Source organism: Lithobates pipiens, unplaced genomic scaffold, assembly GCF_037356315.1.
Source record: "Lithobates pipiens isolate NorthernLeopardFrog02 unplaced genomic scaffold, aLitPip1_a1.2 Scaffold_3, whole genome shotgun sequence".
Lineage (NCBI taxonomy): Eukaryota > Metazoa > Chordata > Amphibia > Anura > Ranidae > Lithobates > Lithobates pipiens.
Window position 1 is genome coordinate 230,595,478 of NW_027507790.1, and position 18,458 is coordinate 230,613,935.

Sequence of the window (18,458 nt, forward strand, 5' to 3'; positions counted from 1 at the left end):
CCTCCGCTTTAAAAACAATGGCTAATCCATGTACATGATATGTAGTGAAACACACGTGTTACAATGAAAAGGTTTGAATGGGCCCTCAATATTCTACAAATCTCAACAGGAATTCTGGATTCACCACACCATAGTTTTCTCTATAGAAAGGGCACCAACCTTTTTATCTTTGTCTTCGTCTACTTTTGAAGTATTTTCAGACAGCTTCTTCATTTCCACCAGATCTTCCTGAAGCTTTTCATATTTCATACAGAGTTCATCAATTTCCTGTTCTTTTAATTTAAGTTGGCCTTCCAGTACTTCTTTTTCCTCCTTTAACTTCGTAATGACCCTTTGAGCCTGTCCATTGTCTACAGAAAACTTGTCTTTTTCCTTCAATAAATCACTTACTTGTGAAGACAACATGCTTATTTCATCTTCTAAAGAAACTTGCCTTTCTGCCAGTAGCCTTTTAGTTACAGCCGATTCCTGGACAGAGACCTTCTCTTGCTGCAATTCACCTTCCAAGTCCTTCATTCTGGTCTCCTGAGAAGCAAGTTGCTCCATCAGTCCATTCTTCTCCAACTTCATGTTTTCTATCTGCTTCTTAAAATCATCAATAACCCTCTCAAGCTCCGAATCTGGTGCGTCTTCCTTTTCCTTGTCCAGCTGCTGCTTCAGCTCACACAGTTCCTCTAATATTCTGGCATGTTGAGATGCTAGATCGACCAGATCATTTTCTACTTTCTCTTTGCTTTCTTCAACCTCTTGCAAGTGCTTCAAATGCTCGTCTTTATGAATGAAGTCAGATGAGATATGATTGGAAGCTTGCCTTGTCTTTTCTAGTTCCATTTGGGCTTCACTGTACAGCAAAGACAACTCACTCACTTGTTTGGTCAACTCATCTATCATAGTAGCCCTATCTTCCTCTTCGTGCCCATTCGCCAAAGTAACAGACTCCTGGTGACAGTCCAACTCTTGCCTTAATTTTTTTATTTCTTCTAGAAGTTCTTCCTGCTTATTATTAAGTTCAGCATTCTCTACATTTAACTTTTCTATGACTGCGCAGTAGGACTTTTCCATCTCCTCTTGTCTTTCTATGGGCACCAAATTGACAATGCTTTGAGTTACAACATCTATTTGGTGCCGTAAGTCGTTCATCTCATTTTCTTTCCTTTCACTTTCAGCTAGAACATCCTGATACTCTCTCTTTAGCACTTCAAACTCTTCCAGAACCATGGCGTTGTCCTCATTTGATTTTGCAATGCCTTCTTCATCAAACTCTTGGTCAACCCTTGACATCCTTTGAAGATTTGGCTTTAGTGCTGTGTCGTCGTTTCGTTCGTTGAGTGTTCCCTGAGGCTGAAGGTCTGTATCAGAAGGCGCTTCTGAAGTTTCTGTACTGAACGATGTGCGGCAGCCTGAAGATATTGACTGGATGTGCGTTTCCAGGTCCTTCCTTATGGTTTCCGATTCCTCGAGTTTTATCTGCATTTCTTCTATCGTTTGTTCAAGCTGCTGGACTTTTACTTCGTATTTTGTCACTTCTGGTTGGGATTCATAGGAAATGTCCGAGTTGTCGTAAATACCGGTTGGTGACTTTGCTTCTTTATCTTTGGCAACAGATAACTCCGCTTGGGTGGAATGAAACGAATCACAACTAATATCTGTTATAGCTTCAGCATTGACTTTTTCCTGTAAAAAAGGACAGACATTGTAATCAACCCATGTTAAAATAAGTAGAATAATGACCTTTTTATAAAAAAAAGCAATTCAAATTCAAAAATATAATCTACTTGCCATGCAATGAGAGAGCTGGTATCATGTAAAAGAAAGAGGTTAGAGCGAGGGAAAACTAAAGCAAATATGTAAACCAAACATTTCATATTCCTGATATGTGGCCGCTGTACCATGTACTTGTATGAGAAAGTATCCTGATCTCTTTGTATTGCTTCCTTTGTGTGAAATCCCTGGTGTTCCTGCCAGTCCCTTTGCTTTCCTATTAAAAACTGACCACACTAAGCAGGATCACACGGGCAGCGAGTTCTCTAGCATAGCACAGTTCCAATGATCAAACTTCTGCTGACATGCCCCATCACACCCCCATCAAATCATTCTCTGCAGCTATTACCTTTTGTACCACCACCCCCTCCCTTTAGAATGTAAGCTCTACGAGCAGGGCCCTCTTGTACCTTTTTGTATTGTACTGCAATTGTGTTGTCCCCTCTTATATATTGTAAAGCGCTGCGTAAACTATTGGCGCTATATAAATCGTGAATAATAATAACATGCCACCCCGATTAGCCATTCACAGGGAAGGTCACTGTGCTGCTGTTTCTCCTTCCCCAGCTCTCTGAGCTCCTCCTGCAGATGAGAGCTGAGGTTTACGTGAAAAGGGGGAAAAAAGATTTTATAATATTTTTTATATTTATACTCAAATGTGTTGCCTTTTGTTTCTATTTTAAACTCAATAGGTTGTTTTACAAGGTGGGGGTATAAATATACCCTATAGTGTCAAAATATTGGGACACCTGCGTTTACATGAACTTTAATGGCATCCCAATCTTGTGCTGGCCATACACTATACAAAAAAATCGGCCAGTTGCTGGGCACAAAACCAGTAATCGTTGGGACGTTTTTGAGCCGAAAAAAAAGCGAAGGACAAGTTTGCAAATTTTCTGCCGAACGAACGAGGTTAATGTGTTTACCTTCTGAACTGTTTGCACTAGGTATATGTAAAAAAAACAAAAACAAAAAATTGATTCATTTATGTCCACTGAATGATTTATCGGTCATTACACGATGACACTATCGATTGCCCTCATTGCTGAATGTTCGCTTTTCGAAAATGGGTTTGGCTGATTTTTCGTATAGTGTACGGCCAGCATTAGTCCGTAGGGTTCAATATTGAGTTGGTTCCCCTTTAGCAGCTACAAAGGCTTTAACTCTTCTGGGAAAGCTGTCCACAAGGTTTAGGAGTGTGTCTATGGGAATGTTTGACCATTCCTCCAGAAGCGCATTTGTGGGGTCAGGTACTGATGTTGGACGAGAAGGCCTGGCTCTCAGTCTTTGCTCTAATTCATCCCAAAGGTGTTCTATTAGGTTGAGGTCAGGGCTCTGTGCAGGCCAGTCAAGTTCCTCCACCCCAAACTCGCTCATCCATGTCTTTATGGATCTTGACTTGTGCAATGGAAGGAGCCATCCCCATACTGTTTCCACAAAGTTTGGAGCATGACATTGTCCAAAAAGTCTTGGTATGTTGATGCCTTAGGAGTTCTCTTCATTGGAACTAAGGGGCCAAGCCCAACCCCTGAAAAATAATCCCACATCATAATCTCCCCTTCCACCACATCATTTGGACCAGTGCACAAAGCAAGTATAAGTCCAACCGATTGCTTCAGTGGAGCATGTGCAGTAGCTCTGCATTCAAGGCACACTGAATGTGCCCTGATTGCAAAGTGTGCAGTGCCAGGTTGGTGACTCCCGAGCACATGCATGGAAGTGACGTAATCACAGGCAAGCCATTCAAATGGACCGAGAGTGCAAACCCGGAAGGAAGACCGGGCAAAGGTGGAAGCACCAGGAGCAGTGACAGCTCAGCGCTGGAGGGTGCCGTGTCAAAGGAAAGTCTGTTATAATGTGCCAGTACACAGTGCATACTAGCATACTATGGATTAAAGCTGCAGGGGGAAGTTGATCGATCAACCGGGTACAATCAGCTTGCTGGATTCTCTTATGATTATTGCTAGCAACTGCTATAGCCGCTAGCAATAATCACGGTCTTCTCCGGGCAAGGGCAGCTTCCACCAACCAGATCCCACCCCCATTCCCTCCCCCACCCCAACCAGATACCCCCCCCCCCCCCCCACCTGATCCCACCCCGACCCTCCCAGCAGGAAAGAAATTTGCACCATGTATGGCCAGCCTTCGTTCCAAGGGTGCCATCCAATCCAATTAGAAGGGGATCAGATCCCCTGATGAATAGGAGCAGAAAGAATCTGGACATCACTTTTGTGACATCAGTTTTCTTCTGCATTTAGAAGAACCTTTTCCGTTTATTTTTTTTTTCACCCATTTGGAGGTAATCAGAAATAAACAGACACATGGCCACCAATTGATTAACATAGAGCTTCCAATCAGGTCTGCCTGAAAAACTGACCTGATCGTACCAACCGTGTGAAAGGGGCATAAGGTGCTAGAATGATAGGCCCTCATCTAGTAAGAGTATATGGATAGCGTTGGCCTATATGGCGTGAGCCAAAAATGTATTCCTTTTTATTGCACCTCTTTATGTAGAAACAGTGGCGGCTGGTACTGAAAGGGTGGCAAACAAGACACCCATGACCACTCCCCCATCTGTCCGTCTGTCACTCATCCGCCCCCCCCCCCCCCCACCAGCCCCACACTTTCCCCATCTAGCAGCTTTGGCTCCTCCTCCTCCATAGCGGCGGCTTTGTCCTCAGTGGCTTCCCTCCTCCTTTTCTTTGGCAGCCAATATTATCGCTTCTCAACTCGGCCAATCAGGTCGACCACTTCCTGATTGGCTGGGGGGGAGAAGCAGGAAGACCGAATATTAATTCGCTATTTTCCCACAATTGGGTGGGCTCGCTGCTCCCTGAGCCCACCCTTTTTTAAAGCTTATTAGCGCCTCAGGCTCTAATCACGTGCTTCTGAAAAAAAAAAAAACATTGGAATTGGGGGCCAGATGCATGGATTAGGGGGGCGGCGCTCCTAATGGATGGGCCACCACTGTGTAGCACTCTTCTAATATAGAGTAGGCGTCTAGGTAAATTTAGTCTGGCTCTCCTGCAATCAGAGGAGGAGGGGTTGATTATCTAGGGCTGCTGCTCTGTTACTTCCGTCTTCTAGAGGGTTCTAGAAGTATAGGCAACCAATGACCCTGTGGCTATGTAAGTAGACTATCCCCAGTGCTGAAGGAAAGTGACTGTGTGTAGCTTTTAACTTTGGAAAGAGTGCAGGTCACCAGCAGCATAAAGATTCTATGGGACATTCAGTGCAGTCAGCAACTTTGTGCAGTGCTGCCAGAAAATGGGGAGTTGTCAAGTTAATCATTTCTGCAGTTTTTGGGGTATCCTATGCTCACTCTCCATATCGCAGTTCATTGTTCCAAAATAAAAACCCCAAAAAGAACCAATGGGAGAATGTAGAAAATGCTGTGTGCCTGGCTGTGTGTGTTCTAAGGGAGGGGGGATAAGACTGTATTCGCCAGCAGCTCCCATGGGGGGGGGGGGGTTTCCCTACATTTATTTATATTTTCCCCACATTTTACATGCGGACTAAGCTGTCCAGCATATAAGAGAGCTACAGGAAGTGGGACAAACCATAGAACAGTGCTGAGGCTGCTTGCAGCAGTCGTTTATTTTAATGGTTTCATGTTTTTTTTTTCAGATTCAGTGACTATGGTCAGCTATGGAAATTTTGATTGTACAAACCTGTAACTTGTCTTGCAGTTCCTTGTTTAGCAATGTCAGAGAAGCCACTTTTGCTTGCAGTAGTGAAAGAGTATCTTGCTGTTCCACCTCTGAGCTCACATCAAGAAGACTGTCTTCCCCTGAAATCAGTGAATAATTATACAATTAATGATGCGGCTGAAAAATGACATTTCAGTTTATTATAAATATATAATATTTATAAGTAGAAGGTGATGCCTAATACATCTTCTTGGTGATAGATAAAGAGACTGTGAACTTGCCCATGCAGGGCACAGTGACCATTGGGTTGATTTACCGATAATGGTCGCAGTTAAGCTACATTAACTTTGAATACTCAAGTGAAATTTCACAAAATGAGAAGTTACCTTGCAGATGATTGGATAATAGAAATTACTGCAGCTTCACTTTATTCTGCAAGCCAAGTGAACATTCCAATCAACCTCATTGTCTCACCCACTAATACTCACCCTACCAGAACTGCTTCACCAACCCTTCCTCCAACGCATCTGGCAACACTACTTGGTATAAAGGAGCATGTGACCCTCCCCTGTGACAATTCTCAAGGGGGTCTAGCAGCCAACTGCTGGGACCAAGGACAGTCACAAGAGGAGCAGCAGAGGGCCCTGGTAAGGTAAGTATAGGGTGGGTCGGGGGAAAACCTTAGCAGGGACGCTTAAAATAAAAATAAATGATTTTGGTGTATAGAGTATACACCCATCACATAATGGAACTGTGCCGTGGCGGTCTGTCTTGTCCCATTGGCCGTTTCCCTCTGGTCTGTGTCCCCTTTTCAGTTGGGGGGGGAGGGGGGTGTCTTCTGCCTCAACCCTGGGTGAGATATCATACCCTAGGCCACCGATCATCCCCATTCAGAAGTTGGGCACAGTAATTGAGTTAATTTGCAAGTAATTATGCAGTTGTCTGCTCTTGCTATCCCCCTTTCCCCCAGAGGGCACCATATGCTAATGGTTATTTTATCCATTCATTTTTCAGTATAATCTTGCATCTTACTTCTGATGAGTGGCTGTAAGCCATGAAACGCGTAGAGTTTCCAACTTAGGGTGCCAAGATAAGTCTGCCCCAATGATGCATCTTTCAGCTTGTAAATGATTACACATCGGCCCTTATATAGGATGTATGACCAAGTTATGATTTAGTTATGATTACTTTCACCAAGTAATTTCCCATTCCTGTAGTGTGTGCCTCAAACTCATGGGTTATTAAAGTAGTGACAGTGACATATTTCAGGCAGTGGGGAACAATAGAGAAGGATGCCAGGAAAACAGATGTCTGACATACAGTTGTGAATTTTGACACCTGAGCAAATACCACCTTTCTGCAAAATGTAGCACACGGATACTATTTGGTTTGCTGGATTTAACAGACTGGAAGCCGGAACCTACCATCTGGTACATGCCAATGTTTGAGCTTCCTTCCAGTTGATTCATGGCTGTTATACAGTGCATCTGGAAAGTATTCACAGTGCTTCACTTTTTCCATATTTTGTTATGTTACAGCTAGAGCTGCACGATTCTGGCCAAACTGAGAATCACGATTTTTTTGCTTAGAATAAAAAGATAACGATTCTCTCACGATTCTCGCAACGTAAAATCTTTCACATTATACAAAAAAAAAATGGGCTAACTTTACTGGTTAGTTTTTATTTATTTTTTATTCATTAAAGTAATTTTTTTTTTTTAATTGCATTTAAAAGACCGCTGCACAAATACAGTGTGACAAAATATTGCAACAACCACCATTTTATTCTCTAGGGTGTCTAATAAAAAAATATATGTTTGGGGGTTCTAAGTAATTTTCTAGCAACAAAAAAAAGATTTTAACTTGAAACCAACAAATGTCAGAAAAAGGTTTAGTGTTTAAGTGGTTAAACCTTTTTCAATTACACAGGAAGTTTATTCCATTGACAAATTGTTACAATGTTTATACTTAAGTTCAACTGATAAAGAATGTTATGATTCTTGACAGCCTGCCCAGTTTTTCTCTTCCTTTCTTTTGAAGGCTGTGGCTTCAGAAGAGCAGAGAAAATTCTTTGCATAGAAAGAATTGTGAAACACTTCAGTCAAGATCACGATAATGATTCTTGATGATTAATTGTGCAGCTCTAGTTAATGACAATGTGAAAGAAGTTTGTTTGAAATCTTTGCAAATTTATTAAAAATAAAAAATGAAAATTTTCCCATGTAGATAAGTATTTACAGCCTTTGCCTTGACACTCAAAATTGAGCTCAGGGTCATCCTGTTTCCACTGATCATCCTTGAGATGTTTCTACAACTTGATTGGAGTCCACCAGTGGTAAATTCAGTTGAATGGACATGATTTGGAAAGGCACACGCCTGTCTATATAAGGTCCCACAGTTAACAGTGCATGTCAGAGCACAAACCAAGTCATGAAGTCCAAGGAATTGTCTGTAGACCTTCAAGATAGGATTGTATCGAGGCACAGATCTGGGCAAGGGTCCAGAAATTTTTTTTGACAACAAATGAGCACCATCCATCATCTGTAAATGGAAGACATTTTTAACCACCAGGACTCTTCCTAGAGAGGGCCACCCGGCCAAACTAAGCAATTGAGGGAGAAGAGCCTTAGTCAGGGAGGTGACCAAAAACCCGATGACCACTCGGACAGAGCTCCAGATTAGTTCTATGGAGAGAGGAGAACAATCTCTGCAGCACTCCACCAATCAGGCCTGTATAGTAGAGTGGCCAGACGGAAGCCACTCCTCAGTAAAAGGCACATGACAGCCCGCCTGGAGTTTGCCAAAAGGCACCCGAAGGACTCTCAGACCATGAGAAACAAAATTATCTGGTTTGATGAAATATTGAACTCTTTGGATTCACCGCAATTTCACTTTTATCGGCGGCAGGAGCGGGCCCCTCCCGCTGCGCACCGGTGCCCTCCGCCGCTTACCAGAGCCATTGGTAGCGACGGAGGTGATCGGATCCTTCTCCTTCCTAGGTATGGAGACGAGTGAGGGGAAGATGGCCCCCACCCATCTCCATACCATTGCAGGGCGGAAGTGACGTCAAAACATCACTTCCACCCACAGCTCTTAAAGGGCCATTTATTTTTATTTTTCCCCCCAAATGACTTTTTTTTTATTGCATTTTAGTGTAAATATGGGATCTGAGGTCTTTTTGACCCCAGATCTCATATGTAAGAGGTCCTGTCATGCTTTTTTTCTATTACAAGGGATGTTTACATTCCTTGTAATTGGAATAAAAGGGACAGAATTTTTTTTTTAAAGAACAGTGTAAAAATAAAAAATAAAAGGTAAAATAAATAATAAAATAAAAATGTTAAAGTGCGCCCCATCCCGCCGAGCTCACGCGCATGTGTGTAGCACCCGCATATGAAAACGGTATTCAAACCACACATGTGAGGTATCGCCACAATCGGTAGAGTGAGAGCAATAATTCTAGCCTTGGACCTCCCCTGTAACTTAAAACATGCAACCTGTAAAAATGTTTAAAAATTTGCCAATGGAGATTTTTAAGGGTAAAAGTTTTCGCCATTCCACGAGCGGGCGCAATTTTGAAGTGTGACATGTTGGGTATCAATTTACTTGGCGTAACATTATCTTTCACAATATAAAAAAGGGTTAATTTTACTGTTTTATTTTTTAATTCAAAAAAAGTGAATTTTTTCCAAAAAAAAAGTGCAATTGTAAGACCGCTGAGCAAATACGGTGTGACAGAAAATATTGCAACGACCACCATTTAATTCTCTAGGGTTAGAAAAAAAAAATGTATAATTTTTGGGGGTTCTAAGTGATTTTCCAGCAAAAAAATTTTTTTTTAACAAATCTCAGAAAGAGGCTTGTTCCTTAAAGGGGTTGTAAAGTAAAAATTTTTATTTTTTTAAAACAACAAACATGTCATACTTACCTCCACTGTGCAGCTCGTTTTGCACAGAGTGGCCCCGAACCTGCTCTTCTGGGGTCCCTCGGCGGCTGTCTCTGCTTCCTCCCGCAGGTGCTTCTCACGTTAATGCGAGCTCCCTCGCATTGGTGAGAAGCACTGCGGGCGCGCTCCCGTGATACAGCCGGCGGCTATAGCCGCTCGCTGTATCACAAGGCCCCGCCCCCCGGCGCGCTGCGTCATTGGATGTGATTGACAGCAGCGCGAGCCAATGGCTGCGCTGCTTTCAATCCATCCACTCCAGCCAATCAGCGGCCAGGCTGAGCGGCGAAGAGGACGGTGGGGGCGAGCGCGGGATTTTCGAGGGGTCAGGTAAGTAAAACGGGGGGACTGGGGGCGCCGGCAGTGTGAGATGTTTTTTCACATTAATGCATAGAATGCATTAAGGTGAAAAAACATTTACCTTTACAACCCCTTTAAGTGGTTAAGAGGTCCTGCAAAGAAGAATGGGAGAAATTGCCCAAAAATAGGTGTGCCAAGCTTTAAGCAAAGGTGCCAAAGGTGCTTCCACAAAGTATCGAGCAAAGGCTGCGAATATTTATGTACATGGGATTTTTTTTCCTTATTTAATTTTTAATAAAAACTTGCAAACTAAACTTCAAACAAACTTCTTTCACGTTGTCATTATGGAGTATTGTTTTTAGAATTCTGAGGAAAATAATTGAATCCATTTTGGAATACGGCTGTAACATAACAAAATGTGGAAAAAGTGGAACGCTGTGAATACTTTCCGGATGCTCTGTATGTCGCAGAACTTAATTCACTCCAGCCTTTGGACATATCAGTTGAAGACAATTCTAGAGCTTAAAGTACAACTAAGGCTCCATTCACACTTGTGCAACTTCAAAATCGTGCAATCTCCATTGCGACCTTACAGTGCGGCTTGATGCGATTTCAATGCAGCTTTTCAGTGCAACTTTGACCATGTGACAGTGTGTGCTCTACAAAGCCATACACAAGTCACATGTACATCATTCGGGTGCGACTTTCATGCGATTTTTGAGGGTTTACATTGAAGCCTCTGGCTGTCATGACACATGAGGCTCTGTTCACACCTAATATTGATGCAGCTTGGATCTGAAACGGACCAGACACACAAGGCTCCTGTGCAAATTAGCACTGGAGCCGCAAATTAGCATTGGAGTCGCATTGGAGATATGTGAACCGGTTCCATAGAGAGCCGATCACAATCTTGCTATTGCGAATTGGATGCGGAGATGCCACATCCAATTCGCAATAGTGTGAACCCAGCCTGAAAGTTGGACCAAAGAAGTGTAGGAACTACTTTAAAGTCACTGCGACTAAGTCGCACAGATATGACCGGTACTCATTGGGAAAACACGGGTTGCAACTTGTCGTGCGACTTTGGGGTCCAAAGTGTGAATGGGGCCTAAAGGCAATTTTGTGTTTAGTTTTGGAGAGCGTGGAGAGGGATTACAACACCTGTCAGTTTTTTTTTGCTGTCTGTGCCCGTTATAGATTCTTCCTTTATATTTCTCCTGTTTACCATTATCAATGAAAATAAAAGTAAAAGAAAATCCCAAATTTTGGGTTACATAGCTACATAGTAGGTGAGGTTGAAAACAGACAAGTCCAACCTATGTGTGTGATTATATGTCAGTATTACATTGTATATCCCTGTATGTTGCGATCGTTCAGGTGCTTATCTAACAGTTTCTTGAAACTATCAATGCCCCCCGCTGAGACCACTACCTCTGGAAGCGAATTCCACATCCTTGCCGCTCTTACAGTAAAGAACCCTCTACGCAGTTTAAAGCGGAGGTCCACCCTAAAGTGGACCTCCGCTCATCGAAACCCTCCCCCCCTCCGGCGCCACAATTGGCACCTTTCAGGGGGGAGGGGGGTGCAGATACCTGTACAGTACAGGTATTCTGCACCCACTTCCGGGATAGCGCTCTGCGGAAAGGGGCGTAGATTACGCCCCTTTCCGCAAGTCCCCGCCCCTTTCCGCAAGTGCCCCACTGCCTGCTGGGAAACACACAGATCCCAGAGGCAGCGGGGACCGTCCTTATTGCGCAGCGCGATTCGCGCATGCGCAGTAGGGAACCGGGAAATGAAGCCGAAAGGCTCCATTTCCTGATTCCCATACCCAAGATGGCGGCGGCAGCACCCGACAGACGATCTAGAGATCGGCTTCGGGTGCCGACATCGCGGGCGCGCTGGACAGGTAAGTGTCACTATTTTAAAAGTCAGCAGCTGCAGTATTTGTAGCTGCTGGCTTTTAAAAAAAAAAAAAAAACGCGGAGTCCCAGCGGACTCCCGCTTTAAGGTTAGACCTCTTTTCTTCTAATTTTAATGAGTGGCCACGTGTCTTATTTAACTCCCTTCCGCAAAAAAAGTTTTATCCCTATTGTGTGGTCACCAGTACAGTATTTGTAAATTGAGATCATATCCCCTCTCAAGTGTCTCTTCTCCAGAGAGAATAAGTTCAGTGCTCGCAACCTTTCCTCGTAACTAATATCCTCCAGACCCTTTATTAGCTTTGTTGCCCTTTGTAAGGCTTGTCCCCAGAAAAGTAAGAGGGGAAATCTTCCAATGGGGACATTATGGGAGTCTCCAAGAAATCACAAATACCAAGTGACATAAAATATCGCCTCACAACGGGAACCCTACTGCGCATGCGCTAGGCCCCGCTCCTCTTTCCTACTGGCCAGGCAACAGGGGGAAGAGGAGGGAGGAGTAGGGAGCCCCACGGTGACGTCATGGGCCACAGCCCGGACTCCTGGAAGTGGAAACAGGATACCTGTCAAAGACAGATATCCTGTCCCCCCTCCCCCTCGAGAGGTGCCAATTGTGCCACCAGAGGGGGAGGAGACAAATGAGCGGAAGTTCCACTTTTGGGTGGAACTCGGCTTTAAGGTGTCCCTATACAGGAGGATTATTGCAGGGAATTAAACTATTTTTTAATTAATCTGATAATTATCTGCTTTCTGACCACCCATAATTACTATGAAGTGCCCAGGATGGTGGCGCTGCCTTTGCATGAATGATCTTCTCACTTTATTTATCTGCTACAGATTAAAGCCATATGTGGGTTAAAGCAGGGACCAGCTGAATTTCGATCCATGTATGGGCAGGCTGATTGTACCCAAGTCAATCCACCGATTAACTTGGGTACAACCAGTCTGTTGCACTTTTATGCATAGGATTGCCACTAGCATTAATCCTTGTATACTGCCAGCCAGGAAGGCTCCCTGCGCCCCCTGCTGGCTGAATACAATAGTGCTGTGGGAGGCATTCAGTGCTGATGGGGGAATCGATTGATTTTCTTTCCTCTCACCTCTGGTGGAAGAAAAGAAAATCGAGTAATCTATGACTTGACTAAATCACGCAACCTATTATTTTACCTGTGCTGTCGCTCAGTCTGTCTCTCCTGTAAAGCGTACTTTCATCCTGCAGGAAAAAAAAAAAAAAAAAAAATCAACCGAATGCCTAATTTATATTAACAAAGAAAAACAAAAAAAACAGCTGAACCTGTAAGCAGTAAGATAATTCCAGAAGAAATCAGTTTAAAGCTGAACTCCAAGCAAAGAGCTAAATACACAGATGAAATGCATATAAGGGAGCCGTTTTACCTGCCAAAGGATTTGTATCTCTGGCCATCCAGTCCTGAGTTTACACAGCTCTGTCACATGGCACACAGCCTGGTCTGACAGGGCAGACCTGATTTCTCTCTGCGGCTAGTAAACAACACCTACAGGTCTTGTCCCTGCCCCAGCCTGTGACTGCACAATGAAGGGGAAGCAATAGATGTATGAACTCATCTCTCTGTCATTCTGCACTCTCTTCCTAGAATGCGCCTTGTTAGTACATAAGCACTGAACTGAATATCTCATTGGGCTACTTCTCCTTCTCACAGTCTGAGCTATGTAAAATGCAATGCAATATGGCTATCTGGATGTTTTCTGTATACAGATGGTGTACGAACAGCCCACCTCGCCACAGAAATGTAATTTCCTGCTTATGTGATTGGCTTACTGATTCTCCCAGAAGTCTGCCCTAAGATACAAGTCAGATTTTGAGCATCCCCTGCAACAAAAGTTTTTGAGCATCCCCTGCAACAAAAATGTAATTGCTGGTGAGATATTCCCAAAGGAAAAATTATGTCTAAAGGGATGCAGACCTTGCCACTTTCTGAGAGCCCTGCAGGTGCAGCAGCTGACTGAAAATGATATAATCACTCCCATACAGATTCACTTTGGGCATGGACACAGAGAGACAAACAATTATTTAAAACAAAGTTTGTTAAAATCCCTACAATGTACATAGATCACCCAGAGGGAAATGATTTTTTTTCCCCAACAAAAGCAGAGCTACTCTTTAACAATGAATTCGTAAATATAGCTCCGCATTCATTTTCGTCTTTTATATCTGCTTGGAGTTTACCTCTAAAGCTGGCCATACACTAGTAGATTTTCGAATGAATAAACAATTGTATGAAAATTCTCAGAACATGCAATAACTTGACAAATGTTGTTCAAAACTACTTCAAAATTGCATTTGCTTTTAACATTAGATTTTGCAATGAAATTTCCGCATGAAAACGTAATTGTTAAAAATTAATTCGCTCAGGAAAAAATTTTCATTCTGTATGTTCCAAATTTTCTCGTCACTGCAGTTGTAAATGAATATCGATTTGATTCCACTAGTCAATAAAAAATCAAAAGAATGCTCTTAAAATGAAAAGTTTTGAACAAAAATGAAATCCTATGGTGTTACAGGGGAATGGACAGTGTGGGAGCCACATAAAACCCCTGTACAAAGGTCTTAGGTTTGGTTCACATAGACGATATTGTCAAAAGTATTGGGATGCCTGCCTTTACACGCACATGAACTTTAATGGCATCCCAGTCTCAGTCCGTAGGGGGATCCCCCCACTCGGAACCCAGTGCCCGAAGGTCATTTCCAGGCAATCTCTGCAACATTCAGTCCAGTGGGGTTCAGATGTGGTCCTCCAAATACTAGGCTGAAGATAGCTGTGCTGGATAGTTGAAATCAGAGAGACAAACCCCAGCAGTGATATAGAGAAGAATTTTGATGGAAGACAAAATGTACAAAAAACATCAACCACAATAGTTTAGACTTCAACACGGCAGAGCTAAAAAAAATAAACATCTCTATTCTCTTGGGACATGAGCAGAAAGCTAGCTGATAGCAGGACGGGTTATTCTGGGCAGGTCTTTTCCAGTGTTTGCCAGTGTCCTAGCCTCCTGTAGGCAACAGCATAACCTAAAAGGTTAAAGAGTTCCTATGTCCCTCAATGGAGGAAAAAAAACGCAAAGAAAAGCATCCATTCATTTGATGTCCATCAGCATTACTATACCTATTACTCAGTATTACCTTGCTGCCCTTTTCTGTGAAGAAGACTTCTCCTTTGGCTGAGAGCGGAGTTGATGTTGAGGATACTGGAGAGGACATGTCACTGAGCTGTAATGAGAAGAATAAAAATGCGGGTGTTTATTGTATACTGTGTGGGGCTGCTATGGGATCATAATGAACCCAACGACCTTGCCAGCAGTCTCTCCTATCAAGGTTCATTATTACAATATGCTGCTTCTTACAATACTGACATCTCTTTGCTCCATGCGCTAGTTCTGTGTTGACTACAAGGGTCAGAGGTTTCTCCATACACAGAAATTGGATGCAGAGATCCCCAAAACCACTGAAACTCCACCAATTGGGACACAAAGTCAGGGTAATGGGATTATTATATAATAAATAAAACTTTGATCAAACAAAATGACAAAGCTGTATTTTCTGAAAAAGTGATAAAATATGCCAGCTCAAAAAAATTCTAGCTCATATCAATTGGCAGGTGGTTGCCATCATCCCTTCTGATAAATACAGATTTGAAAAGACCTCTATTGGGTGGGATTTTATAGGCAACAAAAAGAGAAAAAAAAAGGATATATATAAAAAAATATTTAATTTATTGTACAAAATCTTAGCATAATTATTGAACAATGTATATCACACAAAAAACAAAACAAAAAAACAACAATATATAATCTAAATGTTGTCCGAAAGCAATGTTTAGTGAAAGAATGATACTATCCGCTTGTTGATCCGAGGATCTCCAGATGACTGGTGGTAGCGGAATGGCGGTAGGAGTCATCCTTCCAAGGAAGACCCGCTCATCCCGCTACCACCAGTCACCTGGAGATCCTGGGATCAACAAGCGGATAGTATTCTTTCACTAAACATTGCTTTCGGACAAAATTTAGATTATATATTGTTGTTTTTTGTGGGTTTTTTTGTGTGATATATATTGTTCAATAATTATGCTAAGATTTTGTACAATAAATTAATTTTTTTTTATATATATCCTTTTTTTTCTCTTTTTGTTGCCTCTAAAATCCCACCCAATAGAGGTCTTTTCTAATACTGTATTAATATGCCAGCTCAATCGCAAACCGAATGGCCAACTTCTTGAGTATAGCCTGATCTGGGGACAAATTACCATTCGTTTTATGCAGTATATTTCCTCCGGGACATAAGGTTACCCTACAACTTGTACAAAGAATATCCCTGATTTAACAAACGAAGGAGCCAATAAAAAAAAAAAAAAAAATCTTCCAATTCAACTTGAACATAACTGTTCATTAACTACAGCCCCCTGTTAGCCTTCAAGATTTCCTCTCACATACTGTGGGCTTCATTACGGAAATGATCAGATCTAAGAAACGTCTTTGCTTGGGTCGCCAAACATGCATTACTGTTGGTGACGAAAGATTGGGTGCCACTCAGTGAGACAGATGGGAATTCTGGACGCAATGATGGTAACATCAAGGAACTGCGAAAAGTATCATTATTACCTCCATGAAAACAAACATTAGCTGATCAACTGATAAATGGTCATTTTATTGCACTGTATCATTTTTGATCACAGATCATTTTATGAAGAGCATATTATCTAGAATGTGAAGCTACATACCACACTTTACCTATTTTTGAGACATGAACTTAAAATGAACATTTGCTAACTTACATGGAATATCTGGCAATATTTATTGTGCCTAAGAACTACTTTAACCGCTTTAGCCCCGGAAGGTTTTACCCTCTTCCTGACCAGAGCACTTTTTACAATTTGGCACTGCGTAATGCGCGGTCATGCAATGCTGTACAAAATTTGCATCCTTTTTTTCCCAACAAATAGAGCTTTCTTTTGGTGGCATTTCATCACCAAAGAGCGACAATTTTGAAAAAAAAAAATAAATAAAAAAAAAGGATATATATATACATATATATATATATATATATATATATATATATATATATATATATATATATATATATATATATATATATATATATATTTTTTTTTACTTTCTGCTATAATACATATCCCAAAAAAATATAAAAAATTAAATGTATTCATCATTTTAGGCCAATATATATTCTTCTACATATTTTAGGTAAAAGAAAAAAATATCGCAATAGGTGTATATTGATTGATTTGCGCAAAAATTTTTTAGGACAAAAAGGTAAATAACAGAAAAAAATAAAAGTCCCTAAAATGATCCAGTCATCTGTAGATGTGATACAGATGACGGGATCGAGTAAGAGATTTTTTTAAAATTGTTTTTACTGGTAATTTTCTAGTGGAACTGCGACATTGCGGTGGACAAATCTGACCCCAAATTACACTTTTTTGGGGACCAGTGACATTATTATTACTTTGATCGTGGTATAAAAATTTACTGATTAATGTAAAAATGACACTGGTAGGGAAGGGGTTAACCACTAGGGGGTAATCAAGGGGTTAAGTGTGCTCTCTCAGTGTGTTCTAACTGTAGGGGGGATGGGCTCACTGAAACATGACAGAGATCACTGCTCCTGATCAGAGTGGAGCCCTGTCACTAGGCAGAGCAGGGAAATGCTTTGTTTACATAGGCAGTTCCCCGTTCTTCCTCTCCTCGCCCGCAAACACGGGCTGCCGGCTATCCTGCTTTTATGAACTGACATACAGGTATGTCAGTTTGCGCAGCAGTGCCATTCTGCCGATGTATACGGCGTGAGCCGGTCTGCAACTTTACCCTTTCGAAGCGATCATACAATAATCTGATCTTAAATAGACAGCTTTGGAGAACCGATCAGGACAGGACATGCAAAATTATCTGATGGGACAAGCATGAACATTTTTCTTGTATGAAACCAGATCATACGATTTTAGTTTAATCAGTAAAGTTTTTGTCCAAAAATAAAATACATTACTTCCAAATTTTTATTCTGTTGTACGAAAAATTTTGTAACTTTAGTAACCTCTTCATTTTTGATATGAGACTAGCATACAAAGAAAAATGGACAATTATTCCTCTGATAATCTCATTGTGTGTACCAAGCTTTATGTTTGTATATCTGCATTTTGAGATCTAAGACACTGATGCCTGTGACTGCTAGTGACACTAGCTTAGAAATGGGATTCTGTGATGTCACCACTGTGCTGTTTGCTGGAGAGTAAGCTGTACCTGATGACCTGCAAACCTGAATCTCCCTGCTTTTGCATCTTCCAGTATTGATTTTGTGGATCTGATTCCTGAACGTCTCCTGCTGTTTCTTGAATTTCCCCACCAGTTATCAGATCACAGAGTCATCAGATCACAGAGTCATCAGATCATCAGATCACCAGATCACCAGAACTAGCGCATGGAGCAAAGAGATATCAGTATTGATCATCAGATCACCAGTCATCAGAGGGGCAGCTCTGACATGAGGAAGGAAAGCTCTGCCTCTATCAAGATAACAAGTCACTTCCATACAGTCCACACAGGGAAACTACAGATAATACTGGTGACTAGTGTTTTGTTCTCTGCCTGCCTTTTTATGTACAATCTCTACAATACAGACCCTATTTCATATTTTAGAAAATGCCTACAGTATATTGTCCGTGTAAATATTACAAATGTTTTTGATGCAAACTTCAGAACAGATTATACGAAGTATTAAACCCAGGAGCAACCATTTATTTTATTGCAGCTTAAAAATTATTAGATGTAGTGGCTGTACTCTCTTTTTTTTTTTTTTATGTTTTCTTTCTTCTGTTTTTATCTGGTAAACCAGCTAAC

The 18,458-nt window shown here is 41.7% G+C and overlaps 1 protein-coding gene across 2 annotated transcripts in view; it reads right to left on the reverse strand.

Annotated features, from left to right (window-relative positions):
• The window catches only part of RAI14 (retinoic acid induced 14), a 254,013-nt gene that overhangs the window by 22,124 nt on the left and 213,431 nt on the right, over nucleotides 1–18,458 (reverse strand). For both annotated transcript variants that reach the window (XM_077462880.1, XM_077462879.1), the window contains 4 exons: nucleotides 14,734–14,820; nucleotides 12,741–12,786; nucleotides 5,433–5,551; nucleotides 160–1,674 (listed from right to left, as the gene is read on the reverse strand). In XM_077462880.1, coding sequence (XP_077319006.1) covers nucleotides 160–1,674; nucleotides 5,433–5,551; nucleotides 12,741–12,786; nucleotides 14,734–14,820 — 1,767 coding nt within the window. The remainder of the gene's footprint in view (nucleotides 1–159; nucleotides 1,675–5,432; nucleotides 5,552–12,740; nucleotides 12,787–14,733; nucleotides 14,821–18,458) is intronic.